The sequence below is a fragment of the Lepisma saccharinum genome, chromosome 16 (genome assembly GCF_977018435.1).
Source record: "Lepisma saccharinum chromosome 16, izLepSacc3.1, whole genome shotgun sequence".
Classification (NCBI taxonomy): domain Eukaryota; kingdom Metazoa; phylum Arthropoda; class Insecta; order Zygentoma; family Lepismatidae; genus Lepisma; species Lepisma saccharinum.
Window position 1 is genome coordinate 6510006 of NC_139244.1, and position 13503 is coordinate 6523508.

General features: G+C 37.7%; 2 protein-coding genes across 2 annotated transcripts in view; one reads left to right on the forward strand and one right to left on the reverse strand.

Moving 5' to 3' along the window:
* The window catches only part of LOC146000147 (putative glutamate receptor), a 342647-nt gene that overhangs the window by 303019 nt on the left and 26125 nt on the right, over positions 1-13503 (reverse strand). The window lies entirely within an intron of this gene.
* The window catches only part of LOC146000218 (ATP-binding cassette sub-family G member 1-like), a 105387-nt gene that overhangs the window by 70342 nt on the left and 21542 nt on the right, over positions 1-13503 (forward strand). Inside the window, exons 5-9 of the mRNA XM_083137616.1 lie at positions 1563-1801; positions 2639-2770; positions 5225-5382; positions 8778-8946; positions 10812-10912. Coding sequence (XP_082993742.1) covers positions 1563-1801; positions 2639-2770; positions 5225-5382; positions 8778-8946; positions 10812-10912 — 799 coding nt within the window. The remainder of the gene's footprint in view (positions 1-1562; positions 1802-2638; positions 2771-5224; positions 5383-8777; positions 8947-10811; positions 10913-13503) is intronic.

The following is a 13503-nucleotide window of genomic DNA, read 5'->3' on the forward strand; positions in this document are numbered from 1 at the left end:
GGAAGAGCTACAATTTACTTCCGACGTCCATTTTTTTAAAACAAGCGAAAAGCAAGCACAGAACCTCAAATTGCAAGTGTGCACCGCTTGTGTACTGCGTGCTCTGGTCTTGTAGTCTCGTCTGCTTGGCGCTTTCGAACTGCACTATATGTCAAATCACAAACCCTGACACCTTCTGTAAACAAAACCACCTGTATGCAGAAAGCATTGCAAACTCATAGAAGTAAAATAATCCACACGAAAATCCAGCGTTGTTACAGGATTCATTACGGAAGGTAAAACAATGGCCAATTTGTAGTATGGGATACGCTGCCGCAAATGACGTCTCACTTTAAACCCAATGCTCTTTCTTTTTTTACTTATTGGTTCACCTTTATGGTTAACTCTTTGCACCAGTAATCATTTCCCATAAATTTGGCTTCTTTCTTTGAATATATTTTACTTGCATTTTTTAGACAAAATGATATAACATGGTAATGTATATTTCTAAGGTTTGATATAGATAGGAGTGTATTTGAAATTTGTTTGTACATTTTATGTAAATTGTATAAAATATATAATGGGCATAAACAGCCATATGCATTGCTGTAAGTCCAATAAATATATTGATGATGATGACAAAGAAAGTTCGTAAATTTATTGCGGTTGGAAACTTTGACAAGCATCCTAATAACGATTTTTGTTCCACCAAATATAGTGCACTTCGTAAAATAACTTGGTGACATGGCAAGGAAAGATAAGTGTGAACATTTTGTAGTAATATGCATTGTAACTTTCAATGAGCTTAGAGATTTGTGTACATAATGATATTTTATAACATTCGTTATTTTCTAAAAATAATCATGTGATCAGCAAGGAAGTAGTGCAACTTAGTAATATTGCCTGACTTAGCCTTAGAAAAATAACATGCAGAGTTATATGCGTGCGGGAAAGTCTCCGTGTTCTCCGAGCTTGTTTTTAAAACACCAGCAAGGACAGCCTTTGCAAAGGGGTGAGAAACAGATTCTACTCAATATTTATGTAACGTTCTGTCAGTAGTATCCTGAGAAACCAGTAAATGAAGTGGGTAAGTTGGTATCCCAGTGCAGTGGTGTGTCAGTATCTGCAGTTTTAAGGGTTATGAAAGAGAGAATGACCGAGAGAGTAACATTGTATGGGGCTGCATATTCGTCTGATGTTTTGAGAGCGGGTTCTCACATTGAGAGGCTCTTATATAAAATGAATAAGTGCGGCGAACTATGAGTGTAACAGCAGATGATTGCGGCCATGAATCAGCTGACGCGGAGTGATACATCGAATCGGTGAGACCGTTTGTTTACAGAAGGTCTCAGGGTTTTTGATTTACACCTTAGGTGACGTCACTTCCGTCAAGACTATACTCCAAGTCTGCACTTTGCACCTTTCGGACACAGCCTAAGTCTTGTTTTGGAGTTCCTTGCATCTGTTTTTAGTAGGGCATTCCAGTTACGAAATCCAACTCCTTGTGATTCGACTGGTATAACTTGTACAAGCATGTTATCTGCCGTATTAATATGATCCACTTGTTGCATATTTCATTTCAGTGGGCTCGACAGCTCGTCGTCCGTCCAAGTGATGCTTCATCTGAAATCCCTGGTCCAAGATGGCCGCTTAGTGATCTGCAGCATCCACCAGCCCAGCTCAAAGATCTTCAAGCTCTTCGATCACCTCTACATCCTCTCAGAGGGCCACTGCCTGTACAGGGGAAGGGCTTCGGACGTCTTGCCCTTTTTCAGCTCTGTAGGGCATGAATGCCCTTCGTACTACAACCCGGCAGACTTCGGTAAGCAGTGTCCATCTCTGCTGCTATGTCTCTCTTAGTGCTTCACGTCTACCGCCACCAAGGGCGTCTTTAGGAGAGTCCATCTCAAGGGTGGTCACCCCTTCCTCGAGAAAGACTTACCAAGTAAACAATATAGTTGTTTAAGATCTGTTGTTTAATCGAGTGGAGTTTATTTCCGCCAAACTTACGTACACAAGGATTAGACTGGGATCACATGGCTTGGAACTGCCACTTACCCAACAAGATGTATACACACTACTATTTACAACAATATGCATCAAATGTTAATCGGGAACTTTACTTTTCATCAACAGAACATAACGTCCATTTTTTGTTATTCAATAAACATTGAGTTTTAATTTTTACTATAATTTCCTTGGCAAGACAGTTGTTTTGTGTACATTTTCAGCGATATTTACTACAAGTAAGCTAGATAATGAATACATACGTGCTGTTATATATCTTTTCCTATAACATCTTTTCCCTATTCATGCAATAACAATAACAATTAATTAATTTAATAATTACTCTTATGAGTGGGCATATTAAGTACAAATATTGTTGTTATATATTTCTAGGTACGTGCCTGACCGCCATTAAATAGTTAGGCAAGACAGCACATTGAATTTGTGTGAACAAAAGACAATCTATTTCAGGTTTTCCGCTTCTCTTCCTAAACTTCTATCTCATTGATCCAAACGCAGCCATCAGCTTGATATGAAATAGTGGCTAAATAGTGCATCGCGTTCCAATTGTTGGTATATGCCTAAGGAGTTATTTAAACCATAATGTTACTACTGTAGTTAAAAGAAGTGAAATTAATATTACTCATTTCAGTTATTGAAGTGGCCAGCGGAGATCGGGGGGATGTTAACGACAAACTCCAGACAGCGTTGGAAAAATCAGACGTCGAAGACAAGATTCCAGAAAGCGAGTTCGCTGAAGAGACAAAAGAGGCTACGGAAACAAGTAAGATAAACATTTCCTTTCTTAGAAATCTGTACAGTCATGTTTTCAATGTATTAAAGGTTTCCCTTGAAATAAACACCATGTTCAATTCAACGTTTCTTTACTGTGTTGCAAGGAATACATGTAATTTATTCTGCAACCAGATCAACCTCTCGTGCATATCCATGCAACCAACCCCAGTCTGTCTCTAATGGCCGCGTGCACCAACGCCGATTATTTCGAAGTTCAGATGAACGAGATCAAGTTTAATCCACTCTACATGAACTTGGTTTAAAGATTTGCATTGCACCAACGAAAAAAGAAGTTCACAAGATTCCGTTTAACTTATCCGAGATTAATTTGTAAGGCTATACCTGATTGGTTGGCTAAAACAAATGACAATCAAGAACCCCATAGAGTAATGTGATGTGTTAAAGTATCAACATGTAGGAGAATAAAATAGTTCGGGCTGCAAACTTCTCTGAATTTGAGAGATGTACTAATCAACCTTCTCAATATGTAAACGGATGTAGTGGAGTGTAAAAAAATAATAATATTAAAAAAGAACTGACGACACAACACAAGAGGAGAAGGAGAAAGCATGGAACCTTCTTCTACGGAACTTTAATGCCTTACGAAATGCATTCGATTTTGGGAGAACAGCGTACGGTGATCCTCGCCCGCTCAATAAATATATATTATTATTATTTCTATTATTACTGTACTGTGGTAAGTATTTGAATTTTTCATTTCTTAATTCTTATATATTTATATTGTGTCGTGTAAATAGCCAGTAACATGTATTTTCGTAAATTTATACAATCATATTTCCAACACCATGTAGCAATATCGTAAACATTGCTCCGTTCTAATTTACCTTGCACTTGCACGTAATATATGACATTTATATATGTTTTGTGTTCTGGGATAGAAAGTACAGTATTTAGAAACATTACGACTTTGCATCACAGAACCACAAATTATTATTATTATTTTGGCAGTTTTTATTTTACATAGTTCTCGAATTATCAGCGTTGTACCTCCAAAATCTCTAGCGTTTGCACGCCCTCGATATCACTTTCCGCTCTTTTTATATTCAAAAACAACTGCCTGCAGTCGAAGCGTCAGTATCGTGAACCAGGATCAGACACCAAAACGGTCGCGAATGGCCGATCAGAAGATAAACTCGTTTTGATGTTCCTAGATCGCGATCAAGTGTTCAACCGTCTTCGTGCAATGGAATTTTCCAGTGATCCTCTCCCGATCCGAGTTTAAAATTTGATCTTCGTTCGTGCACACGGCCATAAGTGACAGACAATTTAAAAGTTTGTTGTGTACAATGATCACTGGAATGTGAAACAACCTAATGCATTTCTCCTTGCCTCCTGTGGCCATCCTGGCAGTGTTGCCAAACCTGATGTGCATAAAAGAGCTACATTTCACCATTAATAGAGCTAAAGATGACTTTCAAGGAGATAGATTAACGAAGGCTGCATAAAGTGCCTCCTAGGGTAATTTTAGGTGTCAGAGGGGTGGGGGCGCTGCTATTACCGTTAGCTTTAAAGTGATGGCAATTTATTCTTAGTTTTCACCGCCTAGATTTGGCGGCATCACGCATCTCAATAATCTAGTGATGTTCATATGAAATCGAAAATAAAGGATTCCCGGATAATAATATTGTCATCTTCACCTTAGCCACAGCGCTATATATAAAAATACCTGGGGAGGACAGAGGGGGTGGGTGACGCAGCCTATATATATGAATATCACGTCACGTGCAAAATGTACACTCATGGCAAAGGTTGGTCTTTATGGGTCGGAGCCAGTGTTGGCATCATGGTGGGGCAGAGGGCGGGTGTCACAGTTCACAGCCAAACGAGTGAACGAAAGAGCCAGATCTGGCTCCAAAAGAGCGAAGTTGGCAACAGTGATCGGCAGCTGCCCCAGCTAGAAAGATCTAGGGGAAATTGTCCCTCCTCGCTTTAACATTGTTTCTCTTCCATTTTTGGCTAATCGTGACGATTGTATACGAGATCTATAGTGCAGCGTTGAGATATAATTTATATCACAATAAAAAACCTTTCAAATTTAAGCTTGATATTTTATCTTGCATTAACATAAATAAGAGTTTTTAAATTGCAGTTAAGTCTACCGTTAAATATATTTTGCAAACTGAATCACTAAAATTACATTAAGTTTAATTGATTGATTGGTTTGGCTTGTTTTACTTCTCGTTTCTTCCACTTTTGGCTAACCGCGAAGATGATGAGTGATAGTATGATGAAATTGATGAAGGAGCACTCACAAAGAACCTGGGAACGCTGGCGTCGTAGCGCGCTGAGCTAACTACTACGTCACGAAGGTCGGCTATTTCTTTACAAACGGTCATAGTAATTTTGATGTAATTTCTACAATCAACTATCTACGGTGTACACTACAAATATTGAAGAAACTAATGTGTCAATGTCCTTGCAGCAAAGATGCTGGATCTAAACACTGTGATCAGCATCGACAACCACACACAGGGTATCATTCCCAAGGCGGATGCGAGGTATCCATCCCACCAGACGTCGCTATGGGCCCAGTTCTGGATACTCTACAAGAGGACAACTATCTGCACGTGGAGAAACATGGTAAGTGTCATTTGACTGGTTCTCTGGCATTCCTAAACCAGAATGTTACCGCACGTGTACAACCAGGAAGATATCTATTCTCATAGCAGGGTGACATTGAGGGTGACAGGTCACATCTGAGATGTATTTTCTCATAGGTCACCACTGGGTTTGATTATTATGATACAAAGCCTGTACAGATTTCTCTTGCTTGCATGTGACGTCATCACTGGTAGGTCACGGGGCGCAACGAAATATCAGCATCACAGCTGCAGAAATGTATTGAATAAACGTAAATATCGAGATAATTGAAACGCAATATTTAGAGTACTCTATGAGACCAGTTTCCCTCTCTTGTACTCGTTAGTCTCTCCCAGCCCGGGTCCATATCCATGGTAACGGTTGAAGTTTTTGCGTGCGATGACGTAAAACCGGTCAAATGAATGTATCACTTCAATGTGAAGTCACGTGAAGTGTAGAATGACAGTGTTGCAATATGCAGATATTAAACACCAGAACAAGAACAATGTCTATATTAGGATGCGTACTGTAGGCTGTGGAAAAGGAGATCCGATAGCCACTAACGCCGTCAAACGGTTGGGCGGAAACTTTACGTCACCATGAAGTAATAGGATCTGTGCTGATTATGTCCTACTGTGATTAGTCCACTCAGAATTAGTTCACTTCATCAAATGATTTACTAAATTTCATCAATTTACATTGTCGAGTTCATCATTTGTGTTCTTTTTGGTTTAGGTTCAACATATTCTCCGAAGAAGAAATTATGTCCATTTCTTTGTTTTCCTTGACCCTGGATGCAAAACTTAACTTGAAAATGGCGTGTAGAATTCGACATTTCCAGAGCCTCTGGAAATTTCGAACATTTCCCGCCCCGAAAATTTCCAGACTTAGTCGGGAAATTGCTAACATTTCCCGTACCGAATGTCGGGATTTAAAAAAAAATCCCCTTCCGATCAATAATATTCTGTCCCGCATAGCAATAAGTAGTACCTATCGACATTTTCAATTTGTCTGAAGCCACAAAATGTAAATGGGTGGAAATGCTCGTTTGTGTACTCGATTTCGTGTGTTCAGTTTCTGGCATGGTTTCCTATCTGCATAGTGCAACACTAGCGCATAGATTTGGAATTCGTTTCATGGATAAATTCACCTCTTACCGTCGTTTCATCATCTGAGTAAACAACGGATTGACCCAACCTCTATACTTCTAATAACCTTGAGTCTCTCCCACCCTGGAGCGCATACAATAGAATATCATTTTAATGTGACAAAAATCGTTGACACATATTTGTAAAATATCCGAGAGTTGGTAGTTTCAGCCCACAATCATCTATTTCATTTTCATATAATACTGTATTGGTAAGAGAGACTTAAAATACATTTTAACATGGAGATGATGACTATGTTTACTTAAGTTTCTATTTCACTGCATCTTTCACTTCAAGATCCATATTTGAAGGCCCACTATCGCAGTCAAATTACGGTGAACTACTGGGCTTCGAGCGTATGCCGCTCGTTTCACCTGTTCGAGCGTTATTCGCTCGACCGAAGCAGCTCTCGATTCAGTACGCTATCTAGCGTCGTCCGTGAGAACTATTTGGCGCTCGAACGAAATCCTCTCCCTGCAGCACTCTAGAGTCGTTTTCACGTTCAGAAGAGACAACGGCGCTTATGGAGAAACCGCACAGTGTTGCCAATACAGCGCTAGCTCATGTCGCCGGGAAATGATGACCTTCCTTCAGAATGAAGGTGTTACATATTTTGTATATATAATGATAATTATATGTAATTATTAATATTAATATTATACTGTGAACGTTACAGTTACCCTTTTTACTATGATCCATTGAGTCGTTTTCACGTTCAGAAGAGACAACGGCGCTTATGGAGAAACCGCACAGTGTTGCCAATACAGCGCTAGCTCATGTCGCCGGGAAATCATGACCTTCCTTCAGAATGAAGGTGTTACATATTTTGTATATATAATGATAATTATATGTAATTATTAATATTAATATTATACTGTGAACGTTACAGTTACCCTTTTTACTATGATCCATTGCGATCACTACACACGCGAGTGTAATGCACGAATACGACACTTCAGAAATCACTTTAAAAAGTAAAAATCACTGAGAGCTCACACAACTGAAAACACTTTTTCGGGAGCGGGAAAAAGTCTAAACAGACCAAAGCAGATCTCTCACTCAAGTAAGGGGACCCTGGCACATGGGTTAGATTCAAGTTGCAACCCAAACAAACAAATGAGTTATGGCCCACGTGAACTGATAAGACGCGAATGACTCAAGCAAGGCATGTCATATTTCTATCTTGAAGCCCCATATTTTGTCACGTGTTGGAAAGCCTTTCAAAGGTTAATATGGTGTCTATAAATTTATGTGTACGTTGGAAACTGAAAGGTGATCTTCATTTCAGCATTAATGTCGACAGTAATGTAAACGAAAACAACGTGTATTTGCGACAGCACTAATGTTGCTCACAACAGCAGCATTGGAAATAATTGTCAATTATTAAATTTAAGTAATTTCAATTCTATTATAACAAACTGCATGAAGTTCATATTTTTACTGAATGGAAATAAAATAACAACTGGAAAACTTTGTGGTGATAGCCAGAATGCTGCGGTGAGTCGGCTCAAGATGGCCAGACAACGTCTCCTTACTTCGCGCGCGGTTCGGGTTAAAAAGAAACTCCAAATGCATGGAAGTAATATTTCTGGGAACCTTTGAGTGGTTATAAAAAATAATTACATTATTTTCTCCACAACTTTGTCGCTGGAAGTTTTTACTTGGAATTACAGAACAAAAAATGGCCAGCGACGACATTTTCTACTGCACGAATATAAAAAATCTCCACATACTTTATTTGAATATTTTTAATGCAAATATGCTTTAAAGTATTGATAAATTCTGAGTACCACCGTCACCTATGACAATTAAAAAACAGTGTCAATTTTTTTCATAACGAAAGCTTCAATTTTACGGCATGTTTCAACGTTAGGAATGAAAACAATGTAAAAATTGTGTTTTCACAGAAAATTTGCGTTTTTAATTTATCTAAAATTATGTAAGCAAGTCACCAGTTTTTTGTGTTCACCATCGTATTCTCTACAAAATTTCCTGCAAAACTGCAGGTACCGATTTTACTTAAGCTAAATTTGTAAATCCAGAAATTTGACAACAGCGCGCTCGTATTTCCCATAAGAAAAGCATTGCCCATAAGAGGCCATTGTGTCTTCTGAACGTGAAAACGACTCTAGTACATATCGTGTGATGGCCTACACGACCTACCGCTGATGACGTCACTTGCAAGCAAAGAGTAAGGCCTTGTTTTAAGAAGGCACCGGCTTAATTCGCCACTCCCGTCTATTTCAGCAAGTCGGATGGCTCCGCATCTTCTCGCACGTGATCATCGGCATCTTCATCGGACTCATGTTCATGGGGATCGGCAACGAAGCCTCGGAAGTCTTCAGCAACGTCGGCTGCGTCTCCTTCGTTGTCATGTTCTTGATATACGGCAATATCATGCAGACGGTTATAACGTGTAAGTATGGAGTTGGTCTACAGCAAGATGAGGCGGCAGCTCGTAAGGATGGTACGAACACCGCACTGCCGTGCGGAACCACGAATAAACGAACACTACATTAACATCTATGCGTAGTTTTCACATTGTCCCATTTCCTTGCTTGCAGATCGTTTGTTAGTCGGTTTTGTACTTATTTTTCTTCGGCGATAATTGTGAAACGTGCTTCGATTTTAAAATCTCATGTGTAGTAGCTCAATGCAAAAGAGTTTCCATTCCAAACAATTCACACCACCGTGAACCTATTTTTTGTGCATTGGTTAACTCACTTGATCTGAGTTTATAACAAAGTAAACGTTTTTTAAGGTAATATAACTATAAAATGAGGGCAAAACAATGGAATGAAGCTTATCTGTTCCTGAACAGATTTTTAAAACCTGTGAAAATTAGCTTGAAAGTAGCCGTAAAATTTGTAAAGAAATTCAAATATTGATTTGTAAATATTGTTTTTACATTGGTTGTGCGAATTTTTATTTTACAAATTGAGAGCCATGTGGCATGTTCTAAAATACCGGGTGGGCAGAATTAAAGTTACCCAACTCAGAGCCCTCTGTAGCCTGTTTGAGACATCGTAGAACTCTGAAATTTGGTGAATCCACTATGCAGACCATGGGGAAGAGGATGTCGATAATTTTTTTGAAAAAATAGTTCAATTTTCCGCCACCAGGTTGAAATGTGGCGCTGTACTTCCATGATGGGTTAATCACGTTAAGTCATTTATCTGAGTAATTAATTAGAAAGACATTTGTTAGTGGCTGGAAGTTGCGAGAAAATAATCTCTCGTTTATTGCAAGATTGCAAGGTTAAGGCAAATCCATAACCAATTAGAGCAGTCTACGTCATTATTACAACCCATCATCGAAGAACAGCGCCACATTTCAACCTGGTGGCGGAAAATTGGTCCATGTATATATCAAGGGCGCCCGAAGGATTTTTTCTCAGATACGGCAGTTATAGAAACTTTTATTATAATTATTTTACTATTATTTTTGTGGTTATTATTATTGCCACTACTACTAATGTTTTTAAAATTACATACATTTGTAATTTCAATATTCTGTGTATTTATATAGAATTTGCATTACTGGATATTTAACATATTAATTTATCTTGGACAAAAAGCTGTTTTTTATAGTTAGATAATAAGTGTAAAATTACCGTAAGCTTAAATATAACCCTACTTTAATAATAATAGTTGCTGTAACTTACTTCCTGTAGTCACAGAAAACAATATTTTTTGTTACAAAATATTGCCATAATTTCACTATTACAATTTCATTTGTTCTTTCTAGAAATCTCAGGGAGGGCAAGTGCCCCACCCCCTTCCTGGCCCCATTACTCATAAACCACCACCAACCCTAATCAAAAGCGTTCCTGCAACACTGAAAAGTTCATGAATGGAAGCAAAACCTCACGGTGGACAGACTGTCTGCCGATATCTTTCATGTCGGCCCCAAAGAGACAAGGAAGCAGGTGTCTGTAAAATCGAGGCAGCGTCAAAGTTATCACTACTTCCTTATGTCTTTCCTTCATTTCTCTCTCCCCCCATGCTTCTGCTTTTCTTCTTTTTCTTCTCCATTTCTCTCCCTCCTCTTCCACTCTTCTTATCTTTGTGCGAGTTCTGGCTGTATCGTAACTACTACATTTTTGGCAAGGACATTTTGTGTTGAGCGTACCAGTTCGGCACACGTTTAACGAATAACGATGAGCCAAAACTGAATGAAGCGGGGCACACAAAGGCAAGCTCTTTACCAAAAACGAAAACAATACTTCTTTCTTTCTCGAGACTCAATCCTTAAAAATAATTATATCTATCTGTTTTCCAGTTCCTGCGGAGATGGATGTCTTCAGGCGGGAGTATATGAACAACTGGTACTCGCTCAAAGCCTACTATTTCGCCAAGTCACTTGTGGATCTGCCGTTTCAGGTCAGTTGCCTTTATGTACATTTCTTTATGTGTGTTTATTATTATTATTTTATTTTTGAACCTAACAAATTGTAATCCGTTTTTGCCCATTATATAATATGCATATAAAACATACATAATAGCTTTATATTACAAATATCAGTCTTTTCCCCCCTATTTCACAGACATTAGATTTTTAAAAAAAACATCCCCCTTTACAATTATATGTTACAAAATGTTAACAGACTATAACCCATCCGAACATCCGGATTGACAACAAAACTTGTCAGATTTATTGGAAGCTGAACTTCTAAATTATATAAAGTTTTGTATAATGTATTTCTTTCACTATTATATCTTGGACATACCAGTATTATATGTTGCGCGACTTCACTTTCCCAACCACATTCACATCGCTTATTGTTCGTTACTCCAATTCTGAATAAATGTTGCCTAGTACATAAATGACCCGATCCCAGTCTCTTAATTACATTTCTTGTAACACTGACATGTTGAAACCATGGTTTGTGGAGCTTGAATTCGGCAAATGATATGTATGATTCTCCAACTGTTGTAAGTTCATTTCGACACCAATCAAACCATTCATTCAGAATTTTCTTCTTAACTCTAGGGAGAAGATCCGTATAGTATAATGATAAGTTCGTAATATTTGGAAGACACGCTGCTTCCTTTGCACACTCATCATCATGGGAATTTCCTGTAATATTACCATGGAATATTACTATGTGCTTTAAATCAAGTAAACTCGATACTTTTTCCAGTTTCTATGTTTGTTAATCTTATAGTTTACATTCATAAACTTTCATCCTCTCGTCTAATATCACAGAATACAAAGACGAATTTTGCTTGAACATGAAACACACATGTAAAAAATAAATTTAAAATGAAATCGTAACCAAGATATTTAGGATTAAGCAAGGTTGTAGTCGAGGGTTGACCTTACTCATTAGCATATATCGTCTACTTTCACTTCATTTATATTTATTTATGGAATCTCACCAACATTAATGTGACCCACGAGTTGATCAGTTTCAGCCAAGAAATTTTGTGAAGATGTGACTTTGTGCAAAGTTTTCTATAATTACCAAAGATGTATTTAGGGGAGGGGGAGAGTCCATGGGGTCCGGACCCGCCCCCCCCCCCTCCCCCGCCCGGAATGGAATAATAAAATAAGTTAAATTAAATAATGAAAATATACTTGTTGTTTAATCTACGGTTACTCATTTCCTCCAAACTTATTGCAAGGCAAGGTTTATATTGTGATCATACGCCTTTGAATGATAGTACAATATTTATGCAAGATTTATTACTACTTACAACGTAACATTCATAAAATATCACCAGGTACTTTACTTTTCCTCAACTGGATATAACTATTTTTTTATATTAAATAAATATTCAATTCTTTATCTATTTGACATTAATTTCCTTGCCAGGGCAGTTTCTTTTTACAAATTTTCCCAACCATAACTACACGTAAACTAGATAATGAATACGTGCTGCTACATCATTATTCTTATACCGTCCTTTTATCTATTCATGTAATAAAAATATATTAATCAATTTCAATATTTTAATAAATACTATTTTAATTTATTTAATATAATTATAATTATTTTAGTTTAAACATTGTTATTATTTTGAGAGACTTGGTTCGCACCCCCCCCCCTCCCGCCCGCCCCGAAATATATTTCTAGATATGTGCCTGATAATGACGTATCAGAGGAGGCAGTTTGGTGTGCATTCGAGTAGACAGATATAATACTTTATTGCGCAATGTAATTACCGCCGTCTTGAAAGCAGGGTTTCGGAGCGGAGTGCGGAGCGTACTAAAGGATGTGACTGTCTTCTACATTCACAAATAACCAATATTTACTTTATTTCGATTGCGTACAAGTTTATAAAATTAACAGGGAACTATTGAGATTAAGAACACTGTATCATTGTCGATATTTGTTTTAAGTTGTTGATTCCGATTCGTTTTTGTTATATATGTAAGAAGATTGAATTAAAAATGTCTTGTGTTAAAAATCGAAAAATGAGTTTATTTCAAATGTTATAAAGTGAAATAATATTTTGGAAGTTGAGTTGTGTTGCTTAAATCTTGCAATGTAAGTATATTAACATTATGAAACCCAGTTGAGCGCTGAGGACTTGCAATTTAATTCTAAAATTGTGTTAGTCTGCTCATCCTTCGCGTACAATATATATTCAGTGTGAAGTATCGTTGCAAGAAATTGGTGGCCAGTGTGCGAGATTTGGTTACACTGAAGAATTATAAATTTTAGACTTATTAGTGTCCCTTCCTTTGTGTACTTCATATTTTCGTTCTGTTGTCGTGAATACAAATTAGTGCAATGACAACGAAGAATGTTCCTATCGTGCCATTACCTACGGGTATTTCAGATTTTATAACGATAAAATCTTGCTAATTATCAGATAAATCAATTAATCATCGTAATAAGCAATAATATGCATTGGATTGTTGCTGTTCACCGGGACTTGGACGGCAGAGAGCGAAGGACTAGCCTGTTTCCCGAGAGAAGAGGCCGAGCCTCGGGTAAAGAAATATAAAAATACTACTTTGTTAC